The sequence below is a fragment of the Penicillium expansum genome (genome assembly GCF_000769745.1).
Source record: "Penicillium expansum strain MD-8 chromosome Unknown contig267, whole genome shotgun sequence".
NCBI classification, from domain to species: Eukaryota; Fungi; Ascomycota; class Eurotiomycetes; order Eurotiales; family Aspergillaceae; genus Penicillium; species Penicillium expansum.
The window spans coordinates 88,150-101,233 of record NW_015971313.1 but is presented as its reverse complement, the minus strand read 5'-3'; the positions used below and the strand labels follow the sequence as shown (position 1 = coordinate 101,233).

Sequence of the window (13,084 nt, the reverse complement as noted above, 5' to 3'; positions counted from 1 at the left end):
TATTGTCTTGGGTGTCGATCTAATGAATGTTCCTCCTACCATCTAATCGGTGTGGCGGTGCATATTCCTTACTTGTTCTCTGCCGTCATTTTCTTTTCTAAATTTTGTTCTCTTTTTTTCTGCATCGTGTGCATCTGAGTCATTGTCATTGAGTATTATTGGGAGCGTGGGTTACTGGGCTGTTTTTGTTCCTTCATTTTATTTCCATTTTCTCTCCTTATTCTCCTGTCCTTCTAGCACATCGTTCCTCATGGTCATCTCTAGGCCCATTTCATACTTATCACTCACTAAGCTCCTCTGAATCCAATGTCTAAGCCTTGTTGCATTCTGTCTTGACATCTCCTCTTTGGTATCTCTTCGGCTGCTGTGTTGGGTAATTATGTTTAATGGGCGGTTATAGTCGTCTGCACAGATTCAATTTATGTCGTTCCTTGTGACTATACTTCGACTATTTACTGTAGTGTAGGGCTGTTCTTGATAATACATAGAATACAAGTAGATACATGAGCTCTTATTGGGTCAAATAGTTGACGGCCATGATTCTCTTATAAATATATATATTTCTTGTTCTATCTTGAGACTGGGCAGGTTGCCAGGTAACCTGAGCAAAGCAATGACTTGAATAACATCAAAATATGAGTGAAATATAGAAGAGTCTGTCAAGAAAATATCTGAACATTTTTGACTCGCCACATGGACAAGTGGTAGATCCAGTATCGGTTATTACTAGTAGGAACCAGACGATGACTTGATTCTTCATTGTAAATACTACAAAAATCTATATTTTTTTCAAGATTGCCAAGTTATTAGGTCAGTTATATTGGGTGGTGGGATTTTACCAGTAAATCATACTAATTACTAGTCACAGTTTGGTCTATAGCTTCAAAACTCTCGACTTTTTTTTTTACTGTCAGGTTGTCAGGTTGTCAGGTTGTCAGGTCACTTGGGATATTATGCTTCTGGTAGTTACTAATAGCTACTAGGAAAATCCACAAGATTGAAGGGTAGAAATTGAATAGTTATGAACAAGGTTGGCTCTTGATTAGGACAGGATGTACCCTGAAAGCATGACCTAGCAAGTAGTTACTAGTAGAAATTAAAACGCCATGCACAGTATACATTGCCACTTGAATCGTCAAGTCCCCTGGTTTTCAGCTTAGTCCCAACCACGACTAGTTATTGAACTACGGAGGGCTACTATAACCTAGTTTTGAAATTTTCGGAATACCAGAGCACCAGACAGCTGCTTAGTAGGACGGTATGTCAGACATCGCTCAATGGTTGTGCCGAATGAGTCATTCATGAGCAGGAATCGCATCATAATTAGAACGTTGTGGTATAACCAGTTTCATATTATAGTTGAGCTATTTATAGCTTCTTGATGGTGGTTCTGACAGCAAGGGCAACATCAGCATTATGTTTTGGGATTCCTTTAGCCTCGTAACCGACGATTTGGTGCACCGCCTGATGGGACGGGATCTTTTTGAAGGCCAGGTATGACTTCAGGATCGAGCCATTCTTGGTCTGGATCTACGTTTGTAGGTGCAGGGAGGTTGAAGTTGAGTCGTCGGCTAATCCACGGCTTTGCATTCTTCATAGTTATTGTCTAATCTATATTTTTACATTCTCTCTTTAGGCCAGAATGTCTTTTCGGTCTGAAATGGAAAATCCCCGAGAGGAATGAAGGGATCGGGAAACCGAGAATATTGGGATCGGAACGATATTACAATAGGAACAGCATATTTCTATTAGAATGCGTGGGGGTCGAATGCAGTACTGAACTAGGGTTGATATTGGGTTCTCCACCTTTGAATCTAATTAAAAGCTTAGCGCCTCAATACATTGCTATAAGACATTATATAGACGTTAGACCTGAGTGAGCCTGACTTCTGCCGTTTAGAAATGTTTTGTGAGAATGAATATGATAATAATTTAGTCTTGATATTCATTATTGAAACATGCTGCCCATGATGGCCATAGAATAATGTCAGCTACTATATATGAGTGGACTGCCTAGATAATTTCTATAACCCTAACTTGACCAGGGAGAAACCGAGACATCCCCAACCTCAAGGATTAGCTGCACCTATTCTTCCACCTATCCCTCACTTTGAAATGCCGGGCAAGAAATCACTCATATTAGACCGAGACTCACCCCCACGCCGTGTTACCTTAGGTTAGCCCACAAATACGCTTAAACACGAGAAGCATACCCCACGCGGGGAGATGATCTTTTCTACATCCAACCACATCCCCTGTCACTTCTCCCCGCAAAAATCCGGTAAAATTATGATTGGGATAACTCCGGAGTCTGATATTTCCCCAGTATTTTCCAAGTCCTCTGCGGGGAAAGATATTTGTTTGTTGTGCCGTCTTTCAACATGGGCTTGATTGGTACGACATTTATAGCCTGGCAAGTTTTGGATACTACTCCATATGTCGTACTACTCTCGGGTGAATAGACATCAACGTCACATATCTCACCCCTGCAAAAGGCAGAAGATTCCAAACTCGCAATTCGCAAGTCGTCCCGACTTGCCGCCGAGTCTCACTTCCCACGTGTGCGCGTTTTTCCTTCTTCTCCCTTCTTATATCCCTTGCTTACTCCGGTATCTTCTTATCCACTTTGGCTTAGATTCACCCACTAAGTGAGTTGGTGTAGTCTCGGTACTTAGTTCAGTCATTATCTCACTTTCCTAACAATTCATCCTTTCTCACGCCGGAAAAGCAAACAACAGAGATGTCTCCTAGAAACCCGGACATCGAAGTGGAAGATATTGACAAATCTCGCACTGATAATGTTGAAATTGTCGCCAATGCCGACAGGCCCAACCCTCAGAAGGAAGCCCCAGCCTACGTTGCCAACCTGACCCCCGAAGAACGCAGGAAAGCCGAGAAAGCCCTCGTCCGCAAGATTGACATGCGCCTTCTACCCATGATAATTGTTATGTATATTCTCAATTACCTCGATAGAAACAACATTGCATCTTCTCGCCTAGCAGGCCTCGAGGAAGACCTAGGTCTTGTAGGTGACCAGTTCGCGACTTGCGTCAGCATATTGTTCGTTGGTTATCTGTTGATGCAGATCCCATCCAACCTGATGCTCAACAAATTTGGCAAGCCAGCTCTATACCTTCCTATTGCTATGATTCTCTGGGGTATTATTTCCACCGCTACCGCCGCTGCCCAAGGCTACGCCGGTCTCGTGGTCATTCGCTTCTTCCTGGGTTTCGTCGAGGCCGCCTACTTCCCAGGCTGCTTGTACTTCTTGAGTGTTTGGTACACCCGCAAGGAGCTGGGCTTCCGCACCGCAGCACTGTACTCTGGATCCTTGCTCTCGGGTGCTTTCTCGGGTCTGATTGCAGCAGGTATCACTAGCAACATGGACAACGTGCTAGGACTGCGTGCTTGGCGATGGCTATTTATTATCGAAGGTGCTGTCACTATTGTGGTTGCGTTTATTGCAATCTTCGTTCTCCCCAACTTCCCTCGCACAACCAGCTGGCTTTCGGAGGAAGAGAAGCAACTGGCTGTGTGGCGTCTGGAAGAAGACATCGGCGAAGACGATTGGATGGACAGCGAGCAGCAGACCTTCCTGCATGGAGCCAAGCTCGCCTTTACAGACATCAAGACTTGGGTTTTGATGCTCATGATCCTCTGTATTGTCTCCTCCGCCTCAGTGACCAACTTCTTCCCGACAGTAGTCAAAACACTCCAATATGGCAACATCGAGACTCTACTCCTGACAGCCCCACCCTATTGCCTGGCTGTTATCTGCGCTTTTGGAAACGCATGGCATGCAGACCGTACCGGAGAGCGGTACTTCCATGTCACCGCACCGCTATACATTTCCGTCGTGGCATTCATCATTGCTGCTACTACCACAGCTACTGCACCCCGTTATATAGCGATGATGCTCATGGTACCATCTTTCTACTCCAGCTACGTTGTCGCCCTCGGCTGGATCTCGAATACCCTGCCCCGTCCGGCCGCGAAGCGTGCTGCTGCTCTGGCTGCCATTAATTGTGTTAGCAATGCTAGCAGTATCTATGCTAGCTATATGTATCCCAATTCTCAAGCTCCAAGATTTGGTATGTGTTTATCTACCGCTGGTTTTGTTTCTAGAAATCTCGGCTAATGATCTTCTAGTTCCTGCCATGTCTGTCAACTGCGCAACGGCTTTCATCGCTATTGTCTCCGCAACGGTGCTCCGGTTTATCCTCGTACGCCTCAATAAGCAGCTCGATCGTGGTGAGGAGGCCGAGGGTGCTGTCCCTGGTGAAGGAAGTCGTCGTGGTTTCCGCTTCTTGGTTTAAGAGTATATAAGTTTGGATTCGCCCAGGTGGGCTTTATGTCGCGGGAAAATCAAGGGGTTTGGCTCATGATCATAATGATCTTCTTGTTTTTGATGCTTGTCTGGTCATAGTATATCAAATTAAATAGATATTGAGAATACCACAAAATGACCACGTAAGACATTCATGGTATGTACTAGATAAAACGTTGAATGCTAGATGTTAAATGTGTAGATCTAATCATTTCACCACAGTCACCTTTTAAACCACCGAACTCAGGCATATTTCACCCTCTCCTCGGTCCACCCAGATCTCAAATACTTGGTATCAAACGAAGCCACATCCAAGGAACTATCAGCAAGATAATTAACTCTCCAGTCAATCCCAATACTAGCACCCTCCTCACTCTGTGCCCAAACCGCCACACCAATCGTATTCTCCCCGGTGTAATCCAAAATTCCCACAGGCACAGGATAAACAACCTGGTTCCCAATATAAGGATTATACCTGCCATACTGGTACCCATTAACAAACAACTGAGCCCGATAATTCGTCGTCGTACCAGCCGGCGTAGAGAGAACAAACGAAATAGACACATCAGTGTGTGCGGGGATAGAAAGGGGAATGGTAGTACGGAAGAAGCGAACCGTCGCGCCCTTGAAGCTAAGAACAGATGTTGTTGAATCCTTAGTGGATTCCTCCCCTCCCCAGGCTGAATCGTCAAAGCCGGGGAGATGCCATCCAACACGCTCGGCAAATAGTCCGTCCTCGTTGTACACACCGCGAACCGGGTCCAGGTCTGATTCCCCACCTGCGGTTCCGGCTAGACGCCAGTGCGTGAAGCCTGAGTCCGAGCCGAGAAGGTTCGCATCCATGATACCGCGTGGGTTGAGGGCACCGGTGGTTTGGTCGTGACCTGTGTCGTCGTGGACGATTAGGAGGACATTTGGCGTGCTGGTGTGCAGGGTTGCGTTTGTGAAGGACAGGGTTAGGTTTGCTTGGGATGTGGTTGCATTGCCGAGGTAGGAGGTTAGGAACTTGCCATTTAGCCAGGCGGACCAGCCACTGTAAGTAACAGGTCAGTTTTGTGTTGGTACTATGTGGTTGTTATGGAACTTACAATGCAGATCCTCCTTGGACGTTGATGAAGGCTCCCGTCGCTGTTCCGTTGAAATATCCGCGCCACAGACGGACGCCGTTGTGGAATCCGTATTGATCGGCGTAGAGGACGGGTAGACTTGTCGGGGTCCGCGGATTTAGTGTCGTCATGTGGTTCGCATCTTCGAATGTCAGATACTTTTTTCCTCGTATGATTCTCATATACTAGTGAGTAACTCACCAACCCATGCCACACCAGAATCATCATAATCCGTGAACCGCTCTGGCAGACTGTCGTTCGATTTCCAGGAAGTGAAAGCTGGCAGCTTGATAGATTTCGGGGCATCGAGCGAGCCCTTGAGACTGCCGTACTCGGTCGAGTGGGTGTGAACCTTCTTTCCATTCCAGGTCACAGACTTGACACCCGTTGGTGCAAAGACATCTAGTGTTGTTGCGTTGACAACATCGCCGGTTATTGCGAGCTCGGATCCGGACAGCTTAGCATCGCGGACGAGATACGGACCCTGAACAAGAACTGTAGCGATAATTAGCCTTTTGAGTATGAGAGGAATAATAAAGAGAACGCACCACTCTCTGTCTCTGGGACAAATGGATCATTTGTCAGCGCGGGAGCCCAGAAATCATACGCTGACTTTCTATCAAGCACGATAACTCTAACACCATCATCAAATTCCAGAACAGTCGTGCCGGTGGATTGAGTGAACGAGGTCGTCAGGCCGCCATGTTCTTTGATGAATTTGACCCGCGAACATCCTTGGCATTTCTTGATCGAACCCTTCTTAGCTCCCTTGATAGAGAACTCGCCAGACTCGCCAGTCGGAACCCAGAGGACCAGTGTAGGCTTCTTATCGAAGACAGTATACGTCAGCACCTCGGCTGTGGAGTACAGCAGCGTCTCCGAGCCGAAGGTGAAGTCCGTCACGATGATCTTCGACTGATGCCCATTCAAGCGAATAGTGCTGGCATATTTAGGGATAGTCAGAGCACCCACCGAAGTATTGACCTTCAAGTGGAACGGCTCATTCGTCGAGATAGAAGTGTTCGAGTGGAAAGTAGCATAGAACGCAGCATTTGTCTCCGGATTCCGGAGCTCATAAGCCCTCACAGCGGAGTTATCAGTATACTGCGTTCCATTACCAACCCACTCCGTCATGGTCAGATCCTTTGCAGAGCGAGTGAACAACGCCAGCAATTTGGTCTCGTGGTATTTCGACCAGATAGACCGATCCTCTGAGATCGGTGCCGAGTAATCGTAGCTGGTAGCCGTTACTGGCGCAGCCATAGCACCGTGGTTTTGACCACCGAACATCATGTACAAGGACATTGCCGTCACACGCTGCCCGATGTTCCAGCGGTAGAACAGGTTGGCAAAGTCATCGCCGATATCAGTGGGGCAACCGCCCTCTGGTCCACCCCAGGGGTTGTACGAACCGCCCTGGAACTCGGGCATGAAACCGGGCATACTGGGCTGGGATTCTTGGAAGTAATCGTGGTACTCCAGAACTTGGAAGGGAACGTATGCGCCATTGGTGGAGGTGCACTGGCTGAGATCGCAGGTCCAACACTGACAAACAAGGTAATTAGTTTTTTGTTGCTTTTTCTCTTCTTTCTCCGTCTTCAGTCCTACCGGAGAGATAGAAAGACACATACCGAAGGATACGAGTCCAGACCAGGGACATCAACATTCCCACCCGCATCAGACCAGTCCTTCCCCCACGAATGAGTGGCCATATTAGGATCATTCACAGTCAGCGGCAGCGTAATACCATTCTTACGAGCATTAGCCTTAAGCAGATCCATGTAAGCAATAGCCGTCTCATTCGGCACACGCAGGGAAGGATCACCCAGCCACTGATTTCCGTACTCGTTCTCAATCTGATAGACGATGGAGTTATGGCCATCAGTCACCTGGTAGCGACTAGTGATCTCCGTCACTTCAGTAAAGTACGGGGTCCAAGCATTCGTATAGCGGGTATCGTTATTGCGGAGGGTACCGTACTCGCCCGTAGTCAGCCACAACGGGAAGCCACCAGCATTGGCTTCCGCGTTGACGTACGGGCCGGGCCGGACGATGATGTACAAGCCCAATTCCTTGGCGAGCTCGAAAATGGGGGTGATATCGCGGGGGCCGGTTGTAAAGTCCACGGTTGCGTTGTTCGGTGCGTGGTACGCCCAGCTAGAGTAGAAGGCGAAGGCTGTGAAGCCGGCGGCTTTAATTTTCTCGAGGATATCACGCCAAAGGGCTGGGACGGGGATGCGCCAGTAGTGGAATTCACCGGAGAAGATGAAGATGCGTTGACCATTTACTTGGAAGCTGTAGTGATCCCATTGCACGACGGTGTTCAGGCCATTATCCTGCAGTGGCCATTGCGTAACGGCTTGGTCGTCTGCTATGGTGGAGGCTCCGAGACAAGCTAGGAGGACTAGCAGACAATTGAAGATGCGCGTCATGTTGGGTCGTGGTCCACTCTTTGCCAAATGCTTTGGAGCATTGTCGGGGTGGCCATGATTAATTTATAGTTGTTTCTCAATTAGCCACTGGGATTTAGAATGAAATGCAGCGTTTGGCAGGGTCTAAGCATGGCGGGTGTTTATTTCCCCTTTTGTGCGGGAATTGTGGAATCTCCGGTGCTTGGCCAGTGGTTTTTCCTCCAACGAGATTACTCCGGAGGACGGGAAGCATACAGATGAAATCATAGTACTCCGTAGTATCTGCACTTTTTATAAAAATATACCGTCATTTCATTGAACAATAAACGGGTGGTGATAAAGATATACAAAAATAATATATGCTGATACAGCAAAAAAGACAAAGACGCTGTAAAATTAAATCCACGGCTGTCCCTCTAGTTCCCCCTCCATATGGAACTCGGATAGCCGAGTCCGGGGAAAATATTCTGGGGTGAAGGCCCCCGTCCGAACACACCGGGCCGTTCGGTACGTAGAGGGCAAGGCTTGCAGGGGAAGACAACGGCACGTGAAGACAAAGCAAAGCTATCAAATATCATAGCCGACAATAGTTTTTTTAAAACCCCAAACTCCAAATTTATGCCGCATAGGAATATGCCAAACTTCTAAGGTTGCATTCAAGCATTGCTATCCAATACCCCGAATGGGTTCTCACCCTTTGTGCTCGGGCTGGATGAAGACTCCTTCTCGGCCTTTTGCTTCTTAGCCCCCTTCTTGGCGGGGACCTTGGCGAAGCCCTCTTCGGACTCCGACCGACTGACCGATGCCGAGGTAGTCTTGGCCTTGGAAGCGGCGGCTGAGCGGGTGCGGACCGGCGAGTCGGGGATGACCTTCGTGGCGATCTTCTGGACCTGAGCCTTGAGAACCTCATCATCGGTGGTAACCTCGCTGTTCTCGCCCTCAATGGCAGCCTTGCGGATCTCGCGGCTCAAACTCTTCAGAGCGTCCATGCCGGCCTTCTCAGCGGCTTCCATGTGCGTGGGCTGCTTCACACCGGGGTCCTTGCGGTTTAGGTACGAGCGGACGAAGAAGCGCGCGAAGAGGTATGTGAGGGGAAGGAGGTAGCAGACGTTCAGCCAGATGGCGAATGCCTGTCCGGTGGTGTCCGCACAAGTCACCATCTGTTGGGAGTAGCCGGATTGCTGGACGGGGGCAGCGTGGAAAGATGTGCCCACATTCTCGGCAAGCCCTTCTGCGCCTGCAGCCCGGAATGCCAGCTTCTTCAACCAGGAGATCGAACCAACCTCGACGGTAGCAGAGGCGGCGGCGGAAGCGGCGTTGGTCAGCTGTTGCAGGGCAGCACTGCCGGACGGGTAAGGGATGGTATAGTGGACGAATAGGTAGGCGGCGGCCATGTTGGTTCCGAAGACGAACTGGGTGATTTGCATGGTGGTCAAGCTACGCTTGATGGCGTTAGGGACGCGAATGCGTAGAGCCGTGATGGTGTAGTAGGTGTACTAGAGCGAAGAGAAAGTTAGTAGCTTCCCTTGACAAATCAAAAGCAATGCGATTATCCGACTTACCATCATCGCGTGAATAGCCGAGTTAACCAGGCAGAAGATCCAAATCGGAGCTGCCATGTAGCGGATACCAGCCCACATGCACATCATAGCTCCTGCATGGTGGTAGGTCTGTAGGGTGGAGCTCTTCTTGCCCTTGGCCAGAATGATCGCGGTATCGACAACCTCGTAGAACTTGGACAGATAGAAGAACCAACCAAAGTAAGCCAAACCCTGGTTCCACAGACGGCCGGCATCCGTGGGGTCTGGCATACCGTTGGTGAGGTGGTAGGCGGGGTTGGGAATCGACCACTCGTCGGTAATGGGGCTATAGATAGCGGCATTGCCGTAACCGCGGGGTCCATTGATCTTGCACAGGGAGTCCACAACTCCAATTAGTCCGTGAGGGTCGTCACTATCTGGGAAAGAGCTCCTGAATGCCTGGAACATGCCCACGAAGGTCCATGCAGAGTACACAGCTAGGAAGACATTGTGGAGAACGACGAACAGCTTGAACAAGCGGGTGTTGCTGAAGGCATATGGTTTATATCCGCGGCTCTTATTGATGCGATTGATCAGGACCACAGTGATAGCATAGACACTGGCGATTGTGATTGGTAGTCGGACGTCCAGAACCTGGTTGTAGAGATCGTTCGGGATGTTGAAGGGCTGCTTCCATGTCGGGGAGTCGACGTGAGGCGCAGGGATGGTGACTGGAAGCTCGTGGGGAGGGAATGCGAGGAGAGAGGAAGGAGGAAAGGCAATGCGAACAATGGCCTGGCCAAACTTGGTAGGCACGTTGAAATCGTGCATGTTGATCGCCACGCGGAAGCGTTCAATTCAACGCGTCAACTCGAGAGAGCTATACTGAAAGAATATACGAAAAAGGATATGTGATCTCTAAAGAGAAAAAGGGAAAATAAGAAAGAAAAAAAAGAAAAAAAAAAAAAAAAATAGATAGCAAACGGTTGAAGTGTTGAAGTCCAGTGGGTCCCCCCGATAAACTGCCCTTTGAATTTCTCAACAAGGGCAATGGCTGACGATCTCGATCCGCCCGCGTTTAGTTTGTTGGGAATTCCAAGGCTTGGCTATCAAACGTGCCGAGGTTCAAAGGTTCCAAGGTTGATATCGCCACTTTCCTAGAAGGGTAAACCTTTGACGTCCACTTGTATGTTGTATACCAATGTACGGGTTTCTCAATTTCATACATGTATTTTAGGAATCTTTCACATGGAGGCGATAAGCGAATTGATTAATTCTCCAATATTTCTTAGACGAATAAACCAGAAGTTTTGTACAAGTACACCTCTTTACCTGCACAGCCCTGTACAGCCCTGCCGAGGAAGGACCACCTGAGCACCCACCTACAAAAATACCTAGGTAAGTAGATTAGGTTGGATGTAACTGGGAGAAAAAAAACCGCTGAGTCAGCCAAACAAAGTTCCACCAAGGTTCCCGGGTTCCCTGGAACGTTTCAAAGTTTGATCTTCGAGCGAAATAGAAAGCTTGGAAGCTCGGAACCTTCAAATGTGATGACCTCAGACTATCGCTCGGGATCAGCTGCTTGTTGGGATATTTGAACCACTATAATCGTCCCAACGTGTTGGGGATATGCAATCAGATATAAAAAAGCCTAACTGGATCACATGCAGCCTCGGTTTTAACTCTATGTTGAAAATGCATACTTCGTATGAGACTCACCGATATACAACATAGAAGTGACTATGTATGATTGTACAACACAACTCTTGTACATAGTACAGATAGATCTGCACGTATCGTCATCATGATAGAATTGTTCGATTTCTCCTCCTGTTTAATATTGTAAAACAAAACACCCATCAACGCCAGGAATGCACAACATACACATATACACGGTTAAGACAACAGTCCTTAGCGGGGCTTGGTGTTATGGGGAATGGGAGGAGGCCCCGGAACTGATGGCGACGAAGCGTCAACCGGGGATGCACGAAATTCAGCCCGCTTGGGCGGAGGTGCCGGAGGGGCCTTCTTGCGTTGGGCTTGGGTCTGGATATCGGGCTCTGCGGGTGACGCCGCTGGAGAGTTCGACTGCGCCATGGAGATGGGACGAGAAAGTGGGGGTGGACGTGGAATCCGTTTGTTGGCTTCGGCGGAGAACTTGCGGTCCTCTACAAATGTGTTAAAGCGCGATGTGACTCCACTCCACTTCTCTTTACCCATGTCGATCTTGTCCGCATGGCGTTCGCGGAAATCTTGCACAGAGGAGGTGCCCCGCGCGGGCTCGGCCGGTTCCAAGTTCATAGAAGTATTCGATGCGGGCCGGGCCGGTGGGCTAGGCGCTGCTGGAGAAGAGCCAGTGAGCCGCGACGCGTAACCACTCAACTTCTGTTTGCCTGAATCGATTGAGTCGGCGTGACGCTCACGGAAATCACCGTATTTCTGCTTTCCCGAATCGATGCTATCTGCGTGGCGCTCACGGAAGTTGTGGAGAGAGGATGTGCTGCCTGCAGACTGCGAGTCGATGTTCGTCGACGCCTGAGCAGGCAGGGTGGGTGCCGATGGAGATCCCGAGGTGTTCATCTGGGAGAAGCGTGACTGTAGCTCATTGACAGGCGTGTGTGCAGACGATGAAGATTTCTCCTGACCAATCCCAAATCCAGGAACCGAGATGCCGGCGTTTGCTAGACGAGACGTAGCATCTTGATTGATATAATCGTGGGAGAGCACCGGTGCGGAGGAATAAGCGGGGGGTGGGTCGGAGCTGGGGGATCCATTGCGGGCAGGAAGTCGTGGCGGGGGTTTTGGTGGCTTTGACTTCGAGATCGAGCTTGTTGAGGCGGAACTTTCTGAGTCTAATCGTCGCACTGGTGGTGGAGGGAGATTGTCTGTAGATAGGCCGCTTGTGTTGACGCGATACGGTACCGGAGGCGGGGCGGGCTTTTGGAACTGTTCGTCTGCTTCGGCTGCTTGCTGTCGATGGGAATTCTGGGCGTTGATTTGATCTTGGGACAGCGGAGCTCCTACACCCCGGCGGTCGGGTGTTGTCTGATTTGGCACCGCGGCTGCTCCATGGTAATTGATATGTTTGGGAGGGGGCCCAAAGGAAGATGGGTCTTTAAGGGATGACAATGGTTGCGAGACATGGTCAGAGCGGTTGGAGTTGGATTCGTTGCCCTTTCCCATCCAGCCAGCCTAAAAGCGAGCAAAGGTTAATACCAATGGACGAGTCGTTAAGACACGAGGTGTGAGCCTACCACTTGGCCCCTGAGTCCCCCCTGTCCAGAGCCAGAAACGGAAGAGTCACCTTCCTTGCCCTTTCCCATCCACCCAGACTAATAGCAAGTATAAGTCAGCATCAATGGCCAAGGTGCGAGTCCGAGAGGGGTGAGAGGAGAGCTTACCACTGAACCTCTGATACCCCCTTGTGGTTCGGAGGTCTGTTTAGAGCCAGAGCTAGAGGATTCGCTTTCCTTGCCCTTCCCCATCCACCCAGCCTAATAGCAGGTGTAAATCAGCATCAATGTTCATTGGGGATACGCGTCTGCGAGGTGAGGGGTGAACTTACCACTTGGTTAATACCTTTGAAATCACCACGCCAGCTTTCCTTTCCACCTTCCTTACCTTCAGGGTGCCAGCCACCCTTCATGGTATTGCGTAAACCACTCATTATGCTGCAGACCTCGGGAGTGCGGGGATGACAGTTGCCAAGTGGTCGGAGAA

At 49.4% G+C, this 13,084-nt stretch overlaps 5 protein-coding genes across 5 annotated transcripts; 2 read left to right on the top strand and 3 right to left on the bottom strand.

Moving 5' to 3' along the window:
* Positions 1-2,436: 2,436 nt before the first annotated feature.
* On the top strand, positions 2,437-2,652 carry PEX2_076850 (uncharacterized protein; the record flags this gene model as incomplete). The annotated part of the gene is made up of 1 exon (XM_016744955.1): positions 2,437-2,652. The coding sequence occupies one exon, from the start codon at positions 2,437-2,439 to the stop codon at positions 2,650-2,652; it is 216 nt and encodes a 71-aa protein (XP_016598548.1).
* An 88-nt stretch (positions 2,653-2,740) lies between these two features.
* PEX2_076840 (putative MFS transporter) lies at positions 2,741-4,316 on the top strand (the record flags this gene model as incomplete). The annotated part of the gene is made up of 2 exons (XM_016744954.1): positions 2,741-4,091; positions 4,150-4,316. 2 exons carry the CDS (start codon positions 2,741-2,743, stop codon positions 4,314-4,316), a joined length of 1,518 nt encoding a protein of 505 aa, XP_016598547.1.
* A 254-nt stretch (positions 4,317-4,570) lies between these two features.
* PEX2_076830 (glycoside hydrolase family 35 protein) lies at positions 4,571-7,865 on the bottom strand (the record flags this gene model as incomplete). The annotated part of the gene is made up of 5 exons (XM_016744953.1): positions 4,571-5,360; positions 5,416-5,575; positions 5,635-5,928; positions 5,982-6,978; positions 7,065-7,865. The coding sequence occupies 5 exons, from the start codon at positions 7,863-7,865 to the stop codon at positions 4,571-4,573; spliced, it is 3,042 nt and encodes a 1,013-aa protein (XP_016598546.1).
* A 635-nt stretch (positions 7,866-8,500) lies between these two features.
* On the bottom strand, positions 8,501-10,195 carry PEX2_076820 (elongation of very long chain fatty acids protein; the record flags this gene model as incomplete). The annotated part of the gene is made up of 2 exons (XM_016744952.1): positions 8,501-9,340; positions 9,407-10,195. 2 exons carry the CDS (start codon positions 10,193-10,195, stop codon positions 8,501-8,503), a joined length of 1,629 nt encoding a protein of 542 aa, XP_016598545.1.
* Positions 10,196-11,275: 1,080 nt separating this feature from the next.
* Positions 11,276-13,031, bottom strand: PEX2_076810 (uncharacterized protein; the record flags this gene model as incomplete). The annotated part of the gene is made up of 4 exons (XM_016744951.1): positions 11,276-12,556; positions 12,619-12,696; positions 12,766-12,858; positions 12,930-13,031. The coding sequence occupies 4 exons, from the start codon at positions 13,029-13,031 to the stop codon at positions 11,276-11,278; spliced, it is 1,554 nt and encodes a 517-aa protein (XP_016598544.1).
* Between the last annotated feature and the right edge of the window lie 53 nt (positions 13,032-13,084).